The sequence below is a fragment of the Amphibalanus amphitrite genome, unplaced genomic scaffold (assembly GCF_019059575.1).
Source record: "Amphibalanus amphitrite isolate SeventyFive unplaced genomic scaffold, NRLGWU_Aamphi_draft 001140F_arrow, whole genome shotgun sequence".
Taxonomy (NCBI): domain Eukaryota; kingdom Metazoa; phylum Arthropoda; class Thecostraca; order Balanomorpha; family Balanidae; genus Amphibalanus; species Amphibalanus amphitrite.
The window spans coordinates 184,362-205,254 of NW_024882634.1; the positions used below are offsets into that span (position 1 = coordinate 184,362).

General features: G+C 50.6%; 2 protein-coding genes across 4 annotated transcripts in view; one reads left to right on the forward strand and one right to left on the reverse strand.

The window, feature by feature from the left end:
• The first annotated feature begins 357 nt into the window (after positions 1-357).
• On the forward strand, positions 358-5,153 carry LOC122370518 (proteasome subunit beta type-1-like). The gene is made up of 3 exons (XM_043346182.1): positions 358-647; positions 4,033-4,519; positions 4,843-5,153. The coding sequence occupies exons 1-3, from the start codon at positions 645-647 to the stop codon at positions 5,058-5,060; spliced, it is 708 nt and encodes a 235-aa protein (XP_043202117.1). The 5' UTR covers positions 358-644; the 3' UTR covers positions 5,061-5,153.
• Positions 5,154-5,852: 699 nt separating this feature from the next.
• The window catches only part of LOC122370516 (formin-like protein 20), a 38,246-nt gene continuing 23,205 nt past the window's right edge, over positions 5,853-20,893 (reverse strand). For all 3 annotated transcript variants that reach the window (XM_043346175.1, XM_043346174.1, XM_043346176.1), the window contains exons 3-11: positions 11,985-12,104; positions 11,361-11,568; positions 9,737-10,483; positions 9,566-9,648; positions 9,242-9,292; positions 8,137-8,978; positions 7,588-7,752; positions 6,725-7,236; positions 5,853-6,444 (exon numbers count right to left, since the gene is read on the reverse strand). In XM_043346175.1, the coding sequence (XP_043202110.1) occupies positions 6,305-6,444; positions 6,725-7,236; positions 7,588-7,752; positions 8,137-8,978; positions 9,242-9,292; positions 9,566-9,648; positions 9,737-10,483; positions 11,361-11,568; positions 11,985-12,104 (2,868 nt within the window). In that variant the 3' untranslated portion in view covers positions 5,853-6,304. The remainder of the gene's footprint in view (positions 6,445-6,724; positions 7,237-7,587; positions 7,753-8,136; positions 8,979-9,241; positions 9,293-9,565; positions 9,649-9,736; positions 10,484-11,360; positions 11,569-11,984; positions 12,105-20,893) is intronic.

The following is a 20,893-nucleotide window of genomic DNA, read 5'->3' on the forward strand; positions in this document are numbered from 1 at the left end:
AAATTTTCAACTTTTATTACATTTGCTCTCACAAAATCCATCACTTTTTAGCATGACGTCATGTCAGCCAAATTTACTAGCGCCATCTCTGGAGAGCATCTTTCGAAACCTCCAGACGATAGAGAGAGCCATATATAGCTTGAAACGTGGTGAGTAACAAGGATGGGGAAATATGTCATGTGATTATCCAATTTCCTAAAAGCTGAATTAGAAATTGATGACGTCATATTAAACATTTCCGATCAACCCATAAAAGCAGTGTTTAATATCTATTATATTTCTTTTAAACTACTGAAATATTAAATGCATATTTGATATGTAAAATAAATCAAACAATAAAATCAAGAATAATGATTCAGTGACTCATCAAATCCTTCTGTTTTTCCTGCTATTGCAGCTGGAAATATCCAAAATATTTTTGTTCATTTTATTAAGCGAATAGTGCTTGTGATTCCTTTTGAACAAAATTTCCTCTTTCCACGCTTCATGATAGGTGAACTTTTCGCTGGAGATACTTATTGAACATGTTGCTTAGAATTGCCGGGTCACTAAGCGACATATATGAACGGGGAGACAAATATAGCGCATTGTGGTGCTGTGGCGGCTGAGAATAGGGCTGCTGAGAGGACTGTTTAAAATCGCTTATGGTATGTATAACACTGAATTTTATTATATTTTGTGGTTGGGCGGACTGTGTTAATTAAATTGTAACTTATCGCGTAGATCGCTGCCGGATCCAGTGGAAGGGGCGTTCTGGTCAAGAGCCCGAAAGATGAAATCGTTGAAATTTATTTATCTACCATTTTCTAGATAAGAACGAAAATTGTACGCTTTTTGTCGGGGAAAAATAAACTTTAATTAGACAGCAGCTCTAAGGCATCAAAAGCTAAGGGTTTTTGGTTTGGGGATTACAGTTCTTGAAAAAAAAATAGTGGTTTAAGTGTACAATGAGTCCGAGTGACTGTTAAAAGATAAAGTTTTTATATTCTTACATTATTTGACATCCTGAATCCAAAAATGATACTTATATGTCCTGGAAATAAAAGAAAAAACATAATCAAACCTGACCTAATCTTACCTACTTACCTATAACCTACCAATCTACAACCTACAAACCTACAACCCCGACTGGAAAAAATGCCTCCACTACGCTGAAGTTCTTGGTGGAGGTGATGTGCCGAAATTTCGGCGCAAGGGTTTATGCGCCGAAATTATTTTACCAAGCCATGCTTCATGCGCCAAAAATTTTCAAGGCTTACTGATGGTTGCAGGCTGTACTTGTAGCCACGCACTTCTCGGCGAGGGGGGGAGCTGGTGTGTGTGTGTGGCTGTCTTCCAGTGACTACTGTCTACAGACGGTTGTTGGCACGGTCGACGGGATCGGGCAGACAATAGACATCAGCAGGCCATGCGGGAGTTCGGGACCGAGCACCAGCGTTCGCTATCACAAAATCTCCTGACTCACAAACTCACTGGCATGTTCCATAAGGTAACCTTTATTTTGTTGCCCGGCTCTGATCAGCAGTAGTGCCCAGCCGGTGACTGACGCCTGACCAACAGGCGTGGTGCAAGCACGGCCGATGGGATCGGGCAGATACCAGGCCACGCGGGACCGATTGCCAGAGTCCGCTCACAAACCACACGCCGGAAATACAGGAATCACAACGGTCAATAGTAATACGCACACGATAGCATACGTTATCTGAACTAGGGAATCCGACAATCCATAACCTCACTCTCGATCGGTGAACTGTTCCCGCCGTGGGAGAGTCACAATCAGGTTCACTGAACATGTCGACCTAAATACCCTGAGACGAACACGAGACAAGATAAGTGATATTTAACTAAAATGTTTAACTCCCGAAGACATTTAACCCTCGCCGGCCGAGGGGGGGGGGTGCCACCCCCTGACGGTTTTTTCGCGATTTACGCCGAAGCCGTCGCCTGTCGGGCCTACAGGGTGTCTCAAAAGTTCGTTTACACATTTCCCATGTCAATAAAGCATAAAAAACCGGTCAAAAATCTAAGGTTTTGGTGTCCGTATGTACACTAGACAAATATGCATGCTTTGACAACTGATTCGGAAGGTTGGAAACCAAACCCTTTGCTGTATCTCCAAAAATATTTGCCCATACCGATTTTCGTCACTCCGTCAGCTGCCGGAGGCTGATAAAAGGTTACCAGCTTTCAAGCTCTTGTAGGGGAATCCCCCGCAGTTTCTGCGTCGGATTTAGGTTTGACGAGCTCCCCGGCAACATCCGCTTCTCCCTGAAAGCCGATAGCTTGCATCGACACCATCCGTGAGTATTTTGTAGGTCTTCTCTGGCGCTAACTCAATCATGAATGACTGGCGCCGACCTCACAAGCACCATTTTCCTTTTCAAAACAACCCCATTCCTGAACAAATGGGAAGTGCCAGGGGCAAATTTTTCGCAGCATATCGTAGCAGAATGTGTCGGCCATCTGTTTCTTAGACACATTTTGCAAAATTTGCAAATCCCGAACGCTCGTCATTCCCAATGCCAAGACCTTCGCTGGGTTCCGGAGTGTTTTCCTCAGGAGAGGTTCTGCTTTGTAAACGGCCAAAACCTGTCCATCGTGCGGTTTTGTCCGGATTTTGTGTGTAAAAGAAAGCTATTTGCTCCAGATCTGCCTCTTGAAACTTCGTTAGATAAAACTTTACATTAATTGACACTTTTGGAGGGTCACTTGTCCTCGGCATTGACGATTTTCGCATTATTTTCCCTCAAAATTTAGCGTTATAGATATTATAAACAATTTTAAATGATATTTTGTCTTTATTTTATGATGACCTGCAATTTTTGAAACTGGGTAACCTCTGTCTGTGAGCTTCTAGTCAGTTTTCAATAGTTAGGACTGCATTTTCAGCTGCTTTCCGGAGCACGAGTCTGCTGCGGTACAAAGGTCGTTCAAAGCGCTGTTAGTCTCGCATGGTTTTGTCCTTCAAAAATTTTAGCCACCGTTTTTATTAGATGACCATCATGTTGTACTCATCCTCGCCGACACTTTGCCATGTGTCATTTCCGACCTAACTATTCCCATTACTCGTGAAGCAGAGAGTTTCTCAGCCGACCCGAGTATGCGACCTCCATTTTCATGCCTGATCCATGGTCAGAGGTGAACCCTTTTTGTGAGCTCATGAAGGGTCGAATGCGCTTGAAAACAATGAAGCTGCTTGAGGAAGGTTGTTACCAATGCCCATGCAAAATTTCGACTGTTAATTTCATGTTGATTCAGAATTATTGCCAAAAAAGCATGGCTGGTACCTGTAAGCGAACTTTTGAGACACCCTGTACAACCTTACAACCTAAAACCTACCTACCTACAACCTAAAACCTACAAACCTACAAACCTAACCTAACCTAACCTAAAACCTTAAATTTTAGCTGTTACATATTCGTATCAACAGCGCCACAATTGTAGTTAGTACCTAAACTTGACTACTGGCACCCTTTACGGAATGAGAAATGGAATATCTTTGTCCATGGTGATCGTAGGGCCGTAAAAGATCCTGCTTTGTGCTAGCCTCAGCTCAAGCTATGAAACTGATATTCCAGTTCAAAACCCAATTTAAAAGTGAACTATTTCCTTTAATGGCCCATGACCTTCTGTTTGAATTTGGATTAGCAAGGTTTTTTAGGCCCTTAGTTTTATACTTTCTTAGAAGTCTGTGCACATCTTGGCTGCTATCTCATCCATCTTGAAGAATGTCAATGGATTCTGCCACTCCTGTCATATTTTTGCCATGAAATGTTCTCCCACCTCCAGAATGTCTTTTAAATGTTGCAGCCAGGATGTGATATGTTTCCCTTCCTCCACGTGCAGATGCCAGGGCAGACTGCAGAGTGCAGACGGTGTAGGCGGACTAAGCTGAAATGCTTCTCTACCCCACCAGATGTCGGTACAGACGATGCAGCCCCAGGATATTACATGTTCTCCCTCCCTACCGCCAGATGTCCGTACAGACGATGCAGCCCCAGGATATTACATGTTTTCCCTCCCTACCGCCAGATGTCAGTACAGACGATGCAGCCGGGCGCCCGGGAGACGGCCGCCGGCGGGCCGCGGCAGCGCTACTTCTACCCGTACGCCGACAACGGCGGCACCGTGGTGGCCATCGCCGGCGACGACTTCGTGGTGGTCGCCTCCGACACGCGGCTCAGCTCCGGCTACAGCATCTACACGCGCGACCAGAAGAAGACGTTCCAGCTGTCAGAACGTACCATCCTGGGCAGCACCGGCTGCTGGTGTGACGTGCTAACCATGACCAAGGTGCTGCGCGCGCGCATGCAGATGTACCGCCACGAGCACAACAAGGCCATGTCGACGGGCGCCGTGGCGCAGCTGCTGTCTACCATGCTCTACCACAAGCGCTTCTTCCCGTACTACGTGTCCAATGTGTTGGCGGGTCTGGATGAGAACGGAAAGGGCATTGTGTACCACTATGACCCTGTCGGCCACCACGACCCTGGCAAATGCTATACCGGAGGATCTGGAGGTGAGTAATGAGGGACGTGAGGTGGATGACAACTCAGATCAATCACCTGTGGCCGAAAGTTGAGCAGTGAGTAGGTGGATTAGCAAACGAGCGTTAGTTTACGCTAGCTGGATGACTTTTTAATATTATGTTTAAAGATTCAATCAATTAATTCATTCTGCATGCATCGTACTCCACAGGTAGTGCCGCGACATTCGTGTTTTTTTATGTTCAACCATAATACTGATACCATGAAGTGTTGCAAAGGTATACTATGTTTTGGTATGCATTATGCATTGGTATGCTAACCAGTAACCACCCGCCCTCCCCGCTGTGTCTTCCAGGAGCGCTGATCCAGCCGCTGCTCGACAACCAGATCAACTACAAGAACCAGGAGAACGTGACGCCCGAGCCGCTGACCGTGAAGAAGACGGTCAGCATCATCAAGGACGTGTTCACCTCGGCTTGCGAGCGCGACATCTACACAGGTGACGCCGTGGCCATCCAGGTCATCACCAAGGACGGCATCACCGAGGAGTTGTTCCCCCTGCGCCGCGACTGAGGCTGAGCGAACGGCCGATCTCGCCACACTGTCCCTGCGTTGCTGTCCGCTTCTGCATATGATGATAATACAGTTGAACTTGTGGAGGTGTTACCTGATGTTTGTGAACTTAGAGGGCCAGTTGTCAGGTCCGAAGGGGAAAAGTGCTGGTGAGGCAGGGTTTTGGAAAATGTACCGTAAATCTTTCGACATTTCTCGTTTGACTGGCCACGAACACTTGTCTGGGCACTTCAGGTTATAGCGATTCATCTTTACACTAGCCCTTGATTCTGACTGTAGGACGCATCGCGGCGGCAAATTAATGGCCACCACGCCTCGCTAAAAGTCCACATAACCGTCGAGCCGTTTCTTGACTCATTTCCCTTTAACTAATATTTTTCTTCCCTGGGCTGTGCGGCCACTGAAATTATACACTGACGTCGGGGTCAACTTGCAGCGTAGATGACTTCGCTAGTCAGTACGGCTTAACCGCTCGTTCGTGTGGTCGAACGACATCCTAGTTGCTTTAGAATATCAACTCCATTCAACCTCTAGGTCTAGCAACCTCGGCTTTTAGATTCCGTTCCTTTTTTGGAAGTCTATTTTCACATCATTTTGCTGGCCCTCTGGACGCCCTGCGATGCTTTTCATCGAGTATCTTGCTCGAGCCAATGCCCTCCAGCTTTACCCTATCTCCCTCCGTCCGCTTGAACACTCCCGTCCAACTATCGCGCCCATTGTGTCAGAAATCGTCCGGCATTCGGCTGCCCGGTCCCCACGGACATCTCCCCTCGGTCCCCTGTCAGAGCCGGGTGCCAGTCCCAGTCGTGTATTGCCGCCCTGTCTCGTGTCACAGGTCCGCTGGAGTACCGACCGACCGAGGTCGGCGGGCTTACAGCCGAGGCCGCCCGCCGACACAGACAATGGAGATGCCCTGAGCTCGCTACCCTCAAACAGACACACACTGGCGGACGGCTGGGGGTGGGACGAGCCGCCCCCGCGCCGCCGCGCCCAACAACCCTCTCCCACACACAGCACACCACCGCTCCATCCAACGCTGCTGTCTCAACCCGCGCCCACAAATACAGTACAAAATGCGGCCGCGCGCGCGCACGGTCCGGCCGACCAGCGCCGCGCGGCACCGTGCTATCACAGAGAGGACGTCCCTGCAGTCTGTCCCGTCTCCCGCTCTCTCAGTCCCTCACACACATGGCACTACACACTGAGCTAGCTAACACTGAACGCGCGGCGCGGCGCGCTGGCTGTCAGGCCATCTTGCCCGACTGCGCCGTCTTCTTGACCCGTTGCATCTCCATGCGAAGGAGGGTGTCGAAGTCGAGACCGCCGCCGCGCTGCGACCCACCGCCCTTTATGCCGTAGTAGGCGGGGTTGTTCAGGTCGGCGTCTGTGGAGAAAGTCAGCGTCAGGTTAGGTTCCGATGTTCAGAGCCAATGAGCGCATTCGAGAATGCCAAAACAGGAATAATCAAAAGGAACTATGATGCGAGGCGTATCCAATAAAAAATAGCTAATATTCAATTTTCTACATAAAAATGGAGAGCTTTTGACGCGGCCGCCAACAGCTGGAAGTTAAAAGTCAGCTGTCAACGGACTGAAAACTGATAGCTCTCATAACGAGCGAACAATGCTGGACTATACCTGCTGTGGGCGCTACCAATGACTGACCTTGGTCGGCGTACTGGTCCAGACAGAACTCTCGGCGCCCTCCGAACTTCACCTCCAGATGGGGGTAGCGCTGGCTGCCCTGCGCCTGCGCCGTCACCGCCGCCTTGTGCGTCTCGTACGAGACAAACGCATAACAGCCGTCGCGCTGCTCACGGTACAGATCGGTGGCGGGATCGCGCTCCTTGATTCTGATCTTGGTGATGGGGCCGTAGCCGCCAAACATCCTGCGCAGCTCCTCTCTCGTCACACCGGGCGACAGACCGTTGATGTAGACCACCCGTCTGCCGATGGCGTCCTGTTGGTTGGCGATCTCCTCCTGTCTGCGCCGCTCCTCCCTGCGCTCCTCTTCCCTCCGGCGCCGCTCGCGCTCGCGCTGTTCCCGCTCGTAGCGCCGCTGGGAGCGCCAGTCGCCGCCGCCGCTCTCCGGCCGCCAGCCGCGAGACCGACTCTGTGAGCGGCGCAGCGGCGAGCGGCTGCGACTGCGTGTTGACGGACGACGCCGCCGCTCCGGCCTGCGAGAGGGAGAACCGGGAGTCAGACGGGGTGAACATCGCGGAACAAACGGTGAGTCAGAGGGGGCATCAACAAATCTTACGGGCCCCAAGTCAGTCACGATCATCTCTCAAACGGGCAACAGCTTAATCACTTGTCATGTAACAGCAAAATACACAAAACTGGGTTGACTAGGAGTAGGATGGTGCTCTAAGGCCTATTATATCAAACATACATTGCTCCATGCACTTCACATTTGACTGTAGTCTTTTAACAAACCATCCTCCTTCGCTACCTTCCGAACACAACCAAACATCCCATAGCCACTCCTAGCTTTCTCCGCCATCCCTCTGTTCCCGTCACCGCCGTACCTAGGCTCGAAGTCGGCCGGGTTGTAGCGCAGCGGGTCGTCGGGACTGCGACACCGGCTCTCGGAGCTGCTGCGGCTGCTGCTGGCCGAGCTCGACGAGTCGGACGAGGTCGACGAGGCGACGCTGCGGTCCGAGCCGCTCGTGTGGCGCCGCCGCGAACTCGACCTGTGGGTTGGGGAGATGCGTCAGTCACGGGACAAGGCAAATTGACACCTTCTAAAGGTTGGCGGGAGAACAGCTGTAAGGATGTCATTCTGAATGCTCCGTATTTGAATAACAACACATATCAAGGCTTGCCAGGAACTCGGACAGCATTCACCTCTATACCTTATACATTAATTATGCCGAGAAACACAACCAATGAAATATAAAGATCATATATCGCACTTTTTGCACTATTCGAGGGAAACATACCAGGCAGAGCCTCGGTAAACAGAGCGACGAATCATCAGCTACCTAACATAAAAGTCACACAACCGCTGCCGGAGATAATGATTTCCCGGTTCTTCCCTGCCCACCGTCGTCCTCTCCTCCCCATCGGACACCCACCTGTCCCTATCCCGGCTGCGTCGCGGCGACTCGGCTGGGGTATCCAGGCGGTAGCCGCGCGGTGGACTGCTGTGGCGTGTTCTCGCCACCTCGTGCTGCTGCGGAGGCGGCGGCGGCGGCGGTACGGCAGCCGGCGGCGGCGGTGGTACCGCAGCCCGCGGCGGCGGCGGTGGTACGGCAGCCGGCGGCGGCGGTGGTACCGCAGCCGGCGGCGGAGGGGGAAGTGTAGGCGGTGGCGGCGGTGGCCGCGTGGGCAGCTCGCTGGGTGGAGGTGGACGGCGTTCGATTGTCTCTTGCTTGACGGGACGGGCTGGTGGTGGCACTGGCAGTGGTGCCCGCACTGGGGTGGACACTGGTGCCACAACAGGGGCCGGGACAGGCGCGGGGACAGGCGCCGGAGCCGGCTCAAACGTCAACATTGGCATAGACGCAGGCACCGGTACGGGAGCCACTACAGGGGCCGGCACCGGTTTCGGCACTGGAGTTGGAGTTGACATTGGAGTTGACACGGGCACCTCAACCGCAGGGACGACCGCCGACTGCGGCGGGGACCTGGCGGCCGGAGAGGCACAGCGGCTGCTCAGGGCGCTCCTGCGCTGACGGTACTCGGTCAGGCTCAGTTTCTTCCTGGAGGGTTGTCTTCCGTCTCCGGACGGCACGCCACGCACGTACGGCGGCACCTTCTCGAGCAGCGGAGAGCGCGGGGCCACCGGCCGGTCCAGGTAGTCGGGCACCTTGCGCAGCGTGTCGCCCTCACCGCCCGGTACAGGGGAGGAGGCGCCTGAGCTGCCCCGCGAGCAGTAGCTGTGGTCCCACAGCGCCTGACGCAACGGAGAGCTCGTCTGCAAACACAAATGGAGCAGCTTAGGTGTTTTGTAGTGCAAAAATGAAAAGGTGAAATGTAGAACATTCAATTGATAAAGAAGTCAAAAGAAAACATTAACCTGTCATGAGTTATTTCAGCATTCATGAAATCATTATAAGACTATCGAAATTGCATTCATGTGTCAGGTAACCACACATCAATTTCCAAAGGTTATGGAACGTTCACAATTTATCACACACAAGTGCGGCTGTGCTCAGCACAACTGATAACATGTCCTACCTGAGACGGTGGTTCCGATGTCACTGAGCGGTCCGACGAGTCAGCCGACGCCTGAAACACAGCCTCGGTCAGTGTCTGTCCTCAGCCCTCGCACCAGTGCTGCAGTCGGCAAGACACACAGCGCACGAAAATTTTAGCACACACATTGGCGAGGTTTTCTATAAAAGTTACACCTAGCGCACCGAACCATTTTTCATTCACTATTCTTCAACTAACAGTTCCAGTTTCTAGACCTCAGCTCCTCCTAGCTCTTTCCCTCCCCTCAGCTCCTCTCCTAGCTCCAAGCGTCCTAGAAACTATTTCGGACGGACGGGTCTCACGCACCTCCTGAATGGGCGGCAGCGGGCCGTCGCCGGCGCCCGACTGCGACGTGCGGCGCACGTGTTTGACCAGCAGCTCGCATTGCGCTGAAACAGAACGGGCGCCCCGTGAGCGGTGAAGGGACGGCGCGGCGGCGGCGGAGGCACCCTTGACGGCCGGAGTCCCCGTACTTACTGCGTAGCTGAGACACTGCCTCCGTGGAGCCGATGCTCTCAGTCTCGCTGCAGGTGCTGCCGGCGCTGCCCACGCTGATAGACGACGAGCCACACTCGGTGGAGGAGACCGATGCCGTTGCGGGGAGTTCTGGAGTCTGCGGGGCTTCCTCGGGCACCAGAGGTGGCGGGGGCGGCGGGGGCGGAGGCTCGGCAGACGGTGAAGCGGCCGTTGCCGGCGGCGGTGTGGCGGTAGGCGTCGGTCCCCCAGTGTACTGTTCGCTGATTTTCTTGGCACGTCGGGCAGTGGTCTTCAGCCGGCTGCGGGCCTGGCGGGCCTCATTCAGCAGCAGTCGTTTCAGTTTCGGGTCCGTCTCCTCCGTGGCACGTTTCTTCAGTGACACGATCAGGGCTCGCAGTGATCCTCCGTCGCGTCCGGCGGCCTGTGGAGCCTCAGCGGCCGCAGACGGAGTGGCCGGCCGGGAGCCGGACGGCGTGACGCGGCGGCTGACGGGAGCCGACGCCAGCACGCGGCGGCCCTCCTGAGCCTTCAGCCGCAGCCCCGCCGTCACACTCGGCTTCAGCAGCGACTGGCCAGCGCGCACCGTCTGCATGGTCCGTGGCGGAGGCGGGGGCGGCGGCGGCAGCTGCGGCTCCTGTTTCACCACCACCGGAGCAGGGCTGACCGGGCAGCTGTGACTCTCACCAGCTGGCTCCAGCTGCTCTTCAAAAAACGCCAACAGGTCCTCACGCGACTGAGCAGTGATGCCTGTAACGACACACAGGCAGCGCGAGCCGCGCGCCGACGAGCGGGGTTAGTCAGCTATCGAGCGGGCGCGTTCTCCACTCCAGGCCACCGAGCAAGCACAGCGGACAGACGGGGACGGGGAAGGGTACACGCACGCACGCACCCACGCACACATGTCTCAGGCGGGATTAGTCTAGTCTAGTCTCGGACCAAAGTCTCTACAATCACAGTCTGTGTGTCTATGTATAACGGGACTGGGCAACCTCAGACAAACGCTGGAGCTATTCTAACCGACAGAGATGCAGAAACTGTGTGACGAGTGACTTGTAAGGTGGCATACCTCCAAGAAGTAAAGATAACATAATCCGGCGGACAGTTGGCATCCCTAAACGTTGAGACTCCGCGACAGACAATCCTCTTCGACGAAACATAAGAAATAAGAGGCATGCGTGTCCACGACCCCAGAAAACCTGCGGCCGATAAGTTGATTAGTGCCCGTGTCAGTCGAAGTTTGAGAGAATGATATTAGAGATGTTAAAATGTTAGAATGGTGCTAGGATGGAAAAGAAAGATGAAATTGAAATGGTGCAAAATGTTAATAAGCGCTGAAGATATTTATATCAGTCGAAAGGAAAGACATATTCAATATTTACCCAGTGAACGCTGAGATAACAAAAAGAAACTATGAGCTGCAACTAAGTAGAAAGTAAGTAGAAAGTAGAAACAATGTCACAAGTCCGAGGCACAGTTTGCTGCATCTCCGCCACGTGACTCCAGTACTCGAGCCATTGCCAGCCCACACAAACACAGACAAACACAAACAAAAAACAAACACCCATCTATCTCTATCCATCTATCCACCTATTCTTTCCCATTCCACCACAGAAAACCCACTCACCGCCTTCCGGCATCGGCGACGGCGGCGGCGCCGGAGTCTGGGCGGGGGCGGTGGTGGCGGAGGCCACCTCGTCAAACAGCTGGGCGGCAATGTCGGGTAGCAGCGGGTCGTCCGCCGGCGGACCCGTCATCAGCGAGCCCAGGTCCATGCCCAGGCCGCTGTCTCCGAACAGAGAGTGGTGCATCTCGCGGTCCAGGGTCTCGCCCACCTATGGGGAGTACAGGGTTAGCCCTCAACGACCGCGGGGAGCGGACGGGTCAGCGGTGAGCTAGGGGGCACTAGGTTAAACTGGTGGCCCATCAGAGCCATGGCACGGTGCCGCTGAGATAGTATCTATGCAAACAGTCCCGGGAACGCCCAGATATCACGCCATTATGGCTGTGACGTAACATTGCAGATAGCCGACGCTGCCGGCTGATTGCTGGTATCGTTTGCAGGGGGGGCTGCAAGGGAACTGCGCTATTAGTTAGACCTGGCACACTGTCCTGCATCCGCACAATGGAATACGATCTAATAAATGTGTCTCGCATTAAACACAGTGGAAAGTTCAGTACAAGTGGAAAGTCTTCGATGGTTATTTTGGCCGGCTGAGCACCAACACACGGAGGACGGCCGCGTACTTACATCGTCTGTGAAGCTGAAGAAGTCGTTGAAGGACATGTCCGTCAGGTCCATGTCGCTGGTGATTGCGGCGCCCAGCAGCGGCTGGCTCTCTGCCGCGTCCTGCGCCTGGCCGGACGCCATCTGTTGACAGAAAAGGGCAACTTGTCAGTGCTGACACCTGTTGGACGGAGCGCAAACTAACGGCGGCGGAGCTGGTGGATCACATATTTCACACGTGAATTTTCACATGGCTACTCACAATGAGCAAGGTTCCGTCTCTAAACTCACACACAGAACAAAGAATGACCCGTCAATTTTACCACCAGTATAACGCCTTTTGGGGCAACTAACGGAGCGAGCGAGAGGGTGGGCCTTGCACGTGCGAAATTGCGAGGGGGTACCTCCAACTGACTTGTGCACGGCACCCTACTAACCGGTCTCTAGCGACGTGCCAAATTTGGGCACAATTGGCCCAGCCGTTCTCGAGATCTGGAAGCGGCACCCTGCACGTGCGCACGTGCAAAATGGGTCCCAACTGACTTGTGCACGGCACCCTACTAACCGGTCCCTAACTGTGTACCAAATTTGAGCGCAATCGGTCGCGCCGTTCTCGAGATCTGGAATCGACCCCTGCACGTGCGCACGTGCAGCAGCACCCCAACTCTGGCACATGGATATGCATTGCCTAGTGGGTGCCTACCTACATGCCAACTTTCAGCGCAATCGGCCAAGTAGTTACCGAGATATTGCAACAATTACAAAAGTGACACCTCTTCGTTTTGCACGTGGCACGTGCATAAGGGGTCACCCACATGCATCGGGAATAGTACAATACTTGGTAGAAGGAATGAAGCTACCCTACAAAAATTACCGCGTGTAAATCGGTCAAGTGGTTGCTGAGATACAAGCGTCTCAAAATCGTGACCACGGCCGGCCGGCCGGCCGCTCATACTCAGAAATTTCCGTTAATCTAAGGAAAGACTCCGCTCGCTTCGCTCGCTCCGTAACCAGTATAACGCCTTTTGGGGCGACTAACGGAGCGAGCGAGAGGGTGGGCCTTGCACGTGCGAAAATTCGAGGGGATACCTCCAGCTGACTTGTGCACGACACCCGGTTCCAGTGTTCTAAAATTGGATTTTGGTTGGGTGTGACGATGATGACCAAAAAATCTAGGATGAGAAAAAAACAAGTGAAAACCTATATCACTTTCGCAATAAAGGCGTAACGCTACGCTGGCTGATAATAAAAGAACATACCATTCCTGACCACCAAAACTAACCGAAAAAGACGATGCAAATAGGTAAGGATGATCTACGGCAGAATTATAACTTTAACATCTGATCGCCAAGTGTTTCTAAATCCGTCCCATTTTATCCCAACATTTGTGTTTGATTGAGACTAATGAATTTAAGAATCACCCTTGTCTCTTATACAGCAAAGAATGAATACCTACTTCAACCAGTGAGATTTCATTTTCCTCACAAGTCAAAATGCATTGTCACAATTGAATGACAGTCCAGTGGCCATCCTTCTCCTAGCCTTAAATCAATGCCTTCCTTTCCGTTTCAGATGCAGACAGCAGATATTACCGTCAGCATCTGCTAAGTTCCTACTCATGCTTACTGGCACGGATCCAGGACGGTCCTTCTGCCTGTATATTTCTCCTAAAGATCATCCGCGGACCTCCATCCTCGCGACGCCAGTCGCCATCATGCGAGCGAACTAGGTCTTTAAGAAGCAGAAGATGCAATGATTCTGTTGAAATCTGTTATCATATCTTAAGGAGGGTGGGGGAGGGGCGGGGGAGGGAGCTCTCCCTATATGCAGGCTTTGGTTCTAGTCACTGGTCAAGGTATCTGGTCTGGTGTAGTGTAATTTGCCATGTGGATAAGTTTTCTTTCATTTTTAAGCAAAGGAAGTGGCAAGGAACCTGTCGTTGCCGTTGCAAAGGGTATCATTCGGTCGTCCTGTATTATTGATTTAGTGCAGTTGACTCAGACTGTGTAATGCGTGAGGCGTGGTCATCACTGTGACACTGTCAGACATAAAATCTTAGGTAATCATGATACCCTGATGGGCAGTTTGTTGACGTAACTGATCGCTATGAAACCAGAAACCGTATAACTCATGTGTTCTGGCCTCTGGGACGTTTTGCGCCTACAATATGGCAGCACTGCTTCCAAGATTACTGTATATTTGAGATAATATGCGGCAATATAAGTACGTAGTTTTCGTTCGCATCTGACCTGGTAACATTCGTACAGTGTACAAATATAGCTTTGAGCTTTCCATTTTCAACAGATATGACAATGGCTGGATAATACTGGAAATGGTGCCTTCGCTCTGAGCACACGGAACGGGACGCAGTATTGAGTATGCAATTGCAGTCGCACTATGCAGCATGACATACGCCGGAAATCTCCCGGCCCGAACGCCGGAACGGCCAGCGATAGTCGGTACTCATTACGCATAGTGAAAATGGAAACGGTGTCAGCGCAACTCTTCGAAAGGAACGGTGCACTACATGAGACTAGAAAAAGGGTCACTGATTAGGGCACCCCAAACGGAACGATGTGCACTGCGCAGCATAATGCGCAACATCGCAATAAAAAGTGTGCAACTAACCAGGGCATCCGTATCGGAACGGAACGGGACGCAAAAAAAAATGATAAAAGGATGCCACCGACCTCATGGCCGGCCACCGAAACGGAGCGGTAGCTACGTATCATGTCACGTGGTAAGTGCTGAGTGAGAGAGCGTCACTGATCAGTGATCAGTGATCAGAGCACCCGCAACAGAACGGAGGGCATCAGTGATCACTGATCAGAGCAACTGCAACGGAACGGAGGGCATCACTGATCAGGACATCAGGACATAATGCGAGCCGACATACGCCGAATCGCGATTCCGGCCAAACATGGCCTCAAGAAATAGGTCACAGGTCAAAGGTCATTTGGGTCAGGAATATGAGATTTTCAGAGTAGGTGTCCAATTAATTGACTCGAGGGTCCTGAAAGTTTCGTCGCGATCGGCCTTTTTTTCGCGAGTTATTCTCGAAAAAAAACGAGGGAGTGGTTCGTTCGACCCCCCCCCCCCTACGGGCGAGGGATAATTTATTAAAAAGCTAGGGCTTTCTTAATCCAATCTACCAGCTTCAGAACATGTATTGGGCAGATCTGGGAATACCGTATCTTAAATTTATCCCTAGAGGTGTGCCAAGGTATCCTTTCACTCATCTTGGCTTTCCCTCGGCCGAACGCTTCGTGTTTAAAAACCTCTAGAAACTAATTGAAATGAATAATTGGCGGTAAGATTATTGCAAAAGCATGAGAAATTAACGTAAAATACATCATTACCGGTCTTATAATCTCATTTCGCGTATGAAACCTGCCAGAGGCCACAGAGTTTCATATTCATCCCCAGGGTGTGCCAGGGTGGCGTGTCAGTCATCTTGAACCCCTGCCCGACCCGACGCCTCGAGTTTTAAAGACATCTAAAAACTAATAACGTTAATAATTTGTTGTGAAATTGATATAATATGATCAGAAAAGAACGCAGAATAAATAAGTATCGGTCTCAAAACATTATTTTGCCTATGAAACCAGCCAGAGCCCGCGGAGTTTTAGATTCATCCCTAGGGTGTGCCCAGGGCAGACTTGTAAATGACTCAAATTTTTTTTGAGTCGATTCTTTGTTTGAGTCTGGAAATTTGAATCGATTCATCAAACGACTCATGATGTTAAATTTAATTGATTCGAATCAACTCATGACTCATCAAGTTCCTCGATAAAATGATTCGAATCAACTCATGACTCGAGCAACTAGCCAACGGAATGATTCGAATCAACTCATGACTCACACATTTTGATGAATCTATTCAAATCAACTCATGACTCACACAACATTTTTATTGAACTTATTTCATTCAACCCATGACTCACTATAGGCATTTGTTGATTATTTGACTCAAAGCTATGATAAAATGAATATGCCGCATACCACAATTGTATTAAGCAGCATAGTAGCCTTGACCAAAGATTCAAGCAGCTACCTAGTAGGACTAGGTACATAGGTACCTACTTTGGCAAACATGGTTGATGCAGTTTCCAGTTCCTAAGTCACAATTCCACTTTTGAATTCTAATATTCCTGCAGATTGGGCTACCTATTCTGTAGCATACTGGTCACTGGTCAGTCTTGCTTCAATTTCTTATCTTGTCACCTACAACAAAGCAAACAAGTTCTAACTGCAAGCAGTCCAGAAAATACTTCAAATGTTTGTACACATCACTTCCATTCAGTTTGCTGTACACACCCAACAATATTTTGGGCTGTAGAAATCAAATACCAATAACATATGAGGTAAGTATGACTGAAATCCATTTATAATGGACACAAATCCAATTGAAGCAAGGCTGACCAGTTGCAAATCTTACCTGCCTTTTCAAAGACATTGACATACCAATTACCAAAGTCACTGTGCCCACCGGAAATCGCAGTTCATGTCTGATACCCATGGCCTTGGTTTGATATTTAAATGCATTTCATAACTCAATCAGCTTTGAAATTATTTCTATCTGTATGAAATGAATCTAAGGCATTCTCCAGAAGCCGTGATATTGAACAGATTTTTAGCCAACTGGCGCCGCATGGTGGCGCTAGCAGAGCGTATAACACTAGCGCTCTACCAAGGCTATATAAACCAGGTAGAACGTTCCCGACGAAAAAGTGGTGACAAGCGATAATTAGTAGCCGCGACCCTCACTTGTTCAAAACTATATCCGCAAGCAGCATTTACAGGCTAGCGGAAATCGACCAATCGGCGTTCGGCAATACTCGACGCTGATTGGCCCGATGCTCGTGACGAAATTGCGGGGGACTGTAGCTATTCCCCTATGGCGTTTAATAGACTTACGGCTTTTGAAGGGGATTTATACCAGTTTTTGTTGGGTTTGAGGCCATTTTTGAGCTTGGATATTCTTTCTGTGACTTTTGACTGTGTAATAACGACATTTAATCATAACATTTCTATATACTACCGGTGTCACATCGGCCAAAAAGACCGTAAGTACATGGGATAGACGGACCACTGCTGATGGGGCCACACATGTCGGCGTGTGATCATCGGAGGTCCATGAGGGCTCGACATAGGCCCTTCATGGGTCGGTATAGGCCCGGTGGGTCCAGTGCAAGCCTATCAGGGGCCGGTGCTGATCCAACAGGGCCCAGTGGAATATAATGTAAGGCTGTCTAGGGACGTTGAGGGCTCATGGAGGCCATATAGGACCAATAGGGACCACATAAGTCAATCAGGGGCCATTTAGGCCAATGAAGGCACTTCAGGGGACTTGAAAAGGTCATTCAAGAGCTGTGGTGGGCCCATGAGGGGACGATATTGGTCCAGCAGGTGCAGTCAGGGGATGTTGTACGGGTTTCTTAGTGGCCCATTTGGGCATATCAGTGACCAATTTGGACCCAGCAGGGGGCTTTGTAGACCTATCAGGGGCTGGTGATGGTTCATCAGGGGCCAGCGTTAGTCCATCGGGGCACGGCATATGCCCATCAGAGGTAATTGCGAGCCCACGCTGAACAATGATGGCCCTTCAACGGCCCCTAATGGATCTACATTGACCCATGGGCCATGATGTGTCATGTATGCCCCTATGACAGGCCTACTCAGACCCCTGATGGACATTCCCGGCCTCTGATGACCCTATACTGAATGCTGATGGGGCTCTAAGTTTCTCCAATAACCCTTCGTCAACCCATTATTACCATACGCTGGCACTAGGGGCCCCACATCAGCCGCACGGCAGTCCGTGCCATGACAGCATGTCTTTTCGGCCGATATTACATCGGTAATATTTATTAAAATCATGATCTTATGGTGTCATTATATAGCTAACAGTCATAAGAAATATATTTCAACTCGAAAACAGTTCCAAACAGCATATAATTTTAAAGAAACTCCTCCGAAATCCAAAAGCCTATTCGGGTCCATAGAGAATAACTGCGGTCCCCCACAATTTCGTCACGAGCGTCGGACCAATCAGCGTCGAGTGCTGCCGAGCGCTGATTGGTGAATTTTCCGCTAGCGTGTAAGTACTGCTCGCGGAACAAGAGTTCGTCGACAATCCTCCACAAACGTCTGTCACCATTTTTTGTAATGCTAAACAGCCGGAGCGTACCCCCCTGCGCTCTACTAGCGCCATCATACGGCAACAGCTGGCAAATAACTGAGTCAATACCAATGCCATTCTCCAAGGCCAATGATTCCGTGTTGATATGAAAACGGCGCATTTGAGCGTCATATATGCTAAGCCTTACGCACGCTAATCTACTGCATAAAGGTAACAATGGGGTTGGGAACTCGATTTTTTAAGAATGCATGAAAATGATCAAACTATTTCCACAGAATTTATGGTGCATACCATTGCCTCATAAAATCAATAAGCTGAGAGAAATGGGGGAAGAAAGATAGGAAACTTGTTTTGAAAAGTTCTTGAAAAAAGATGCTCTTGATGCTGTTACGTCACATGTCACCTTCTGCGGTTGACAAATAATGGCGCATCTGGCGCACCACAGATTACATGTTATATCAATGGGTGAAAGATGTTGTTTGCTTCACTCTGCCATTCGCGCTGTTTTTAACTTTAAATTATGCTAAAACATTTACGGATGAAATGTTCAGTGTCAAAAATTGATGTGTCTGCCGTGTACTATATTCCCACTTAACATGAGCGCGTGATAAACATTTTATGTACCTCGAATTTTCAAATGATAAAGGTGATGAATCGGAGGATGCTGAAAAGCAAAAGCTCATTCCAATATTTGGACTACTTTACGATTAAAATGTTTACATTCCTGTCATCTTATTGATCATTTATTTGTTCTTTTTTATGAAAATAACTTAAGGCGTTGAGAACCGAGGTAATTTCTATCTACCGTGCCAGGGGCGTAGGCAGGGGGGGGGCCACTGGGCCATGGCCCCCCCCTTGGGCGCCGAAGGCGCCCTTTGCGATTGGAGGGCGCCGAAGGCGCCCTCCAATCGCAAATGCAATTGTGATATAATCGAATCGAAAAACAATCGCGACTGGAGGGCGCCCTCCAATCGCGAATGTGTTTACAGGGAAATACGGATGGAGGGCGCCCTCGGAGGACGCCCATTCCAAATACGCCCTCCAAATACGGTTGGAGGGCTCCCTCGGGCGCCCTCCAACCACATTTGTAGGCTTTAGCTCTCTAAGCGTAACGGTGGTCGCCTATGTAAGCCGCTGTCCTGTAAATAAGCGCCCTCTCACCCGAAGGCGCCCTCCTGTAGGTCGCCACCCTGCTACACATTGCCGCCCTTCTGCTGATCGGCGTCCTCATAATTATTGGCGCTCTCCTACCTATTGCGCCCTCATGTGAAATTTTGAAGGCCGCCTTTCTCCCTTTTGGCACCCTCTTGTTCAGTGCCGCCCTCCTACCTATTGGTTCCCTAGTCCTTCCTGTTGAATGTTAATCGGGGCCCTTCTCCTATTGGCGCCCTCGTGTAGATCGCCGCCCTCCTAACCACTGGCACCCTCCTGTTGATCACCGCCCTCCTATCCACTGGCACCTTCCTGTTGACCAGCGCCCTCCGCACAGACGCCCTCCTGTTCAAGTCATCCTCTTGAGCAAAGGCGCCCTCCTCACCATTGCCACCCCGATTTTAATCGTCACCCTTCCGCTCATTGGCGACTTCCAGTTGATGACCGCCCTCCCACCTATTGGCGACCTCTTGTTGATCGCCACCCTCCTATTGGTGCTCTCCTGTTCCTCGCCACCCTCTTACCTGGTGGCGCCCTCCTGTTGATTGTTGATCGGCGCCCTCCTACCTATTGGTGCCCTCCTGTTGATCGCTGCCCTTCTATCCATTGGCGCCCTCCTGCTGCTCGCCAACTTCCTACCTATCGGTGCCCTACTGTCGAAACTCGGGATGTTGATCGGGGCTCTTCTACCTATTAGTGCCCTCCTGTGGATCGCAGCCCTTCTACCTATTGGCAACATCCGTTGATCGCTGCCCTCCTATCATTTATTTACTCCTTTGGCATGTTTTTCAACTTAGTCGTTCTATTGCACATAGTTGATGTCTTGCCTGTGAAAACTGCCACAAATGAACGTGCATTCAGCACAATGAATGAAGTATCTATACCTACCAAAACTATCTACGCTCTACGATGCATAAAACACGTCTTTGGGATTGATCCTACTTTACGTGCATCATGGCATCTATATGGATTACGATTAAGTATTGTCAACAGGTTCGGGCGCAACAGCAGGCATCTGAAGTTTCGGTGATTGAAACTGGTTATGTGGGTACACTGTATGCATCTGTGAGAAGGCTATGAAGGCTGGTCTGAGGTAATTTGGATGATGTTTACGCATCTCGCGCTCCGGTATCAATCCGATGCGGTGATCTGGTGCGTAGATATGCCACCGCCAATAAACTTTTATACATCGACACCCATGAGCCAAGCTTTCTGTACAGTTTGTGTGGCAGCGGCCCGACCAAACCTTAGGTATTTTTTACACCTTCAAATTTGGTAAAAGAGCGAGAGGAGCTTTGAACAGTGATCGTATAAAAGGCGTGCCTAAAAAAAGCGGAGGAAAAGGATGTTTTCAAAAATTTCGCGCGCCTTCGGCGCAGCATTTCAAGAACACTTGACCTTTTGTGACATGGAGTATAAAGAATACACACGATGCAAAATCAATGCAGCACGACCTATACGAGGTTACGCAAAAAAAAAACTGGTGGCATGGTAAAAAACGCCTCCCAACCCCCCAACCCCCACTGAGCGATTTTTTATCTCGCGACCGTATGGCGCCCTCCTTGGGTGAGGTGGCGCCCTCCAAACCCTTGGCCCCCCCCTTCGCGATTTTCTAAATACGCCGCTGTACCGTGCCTTA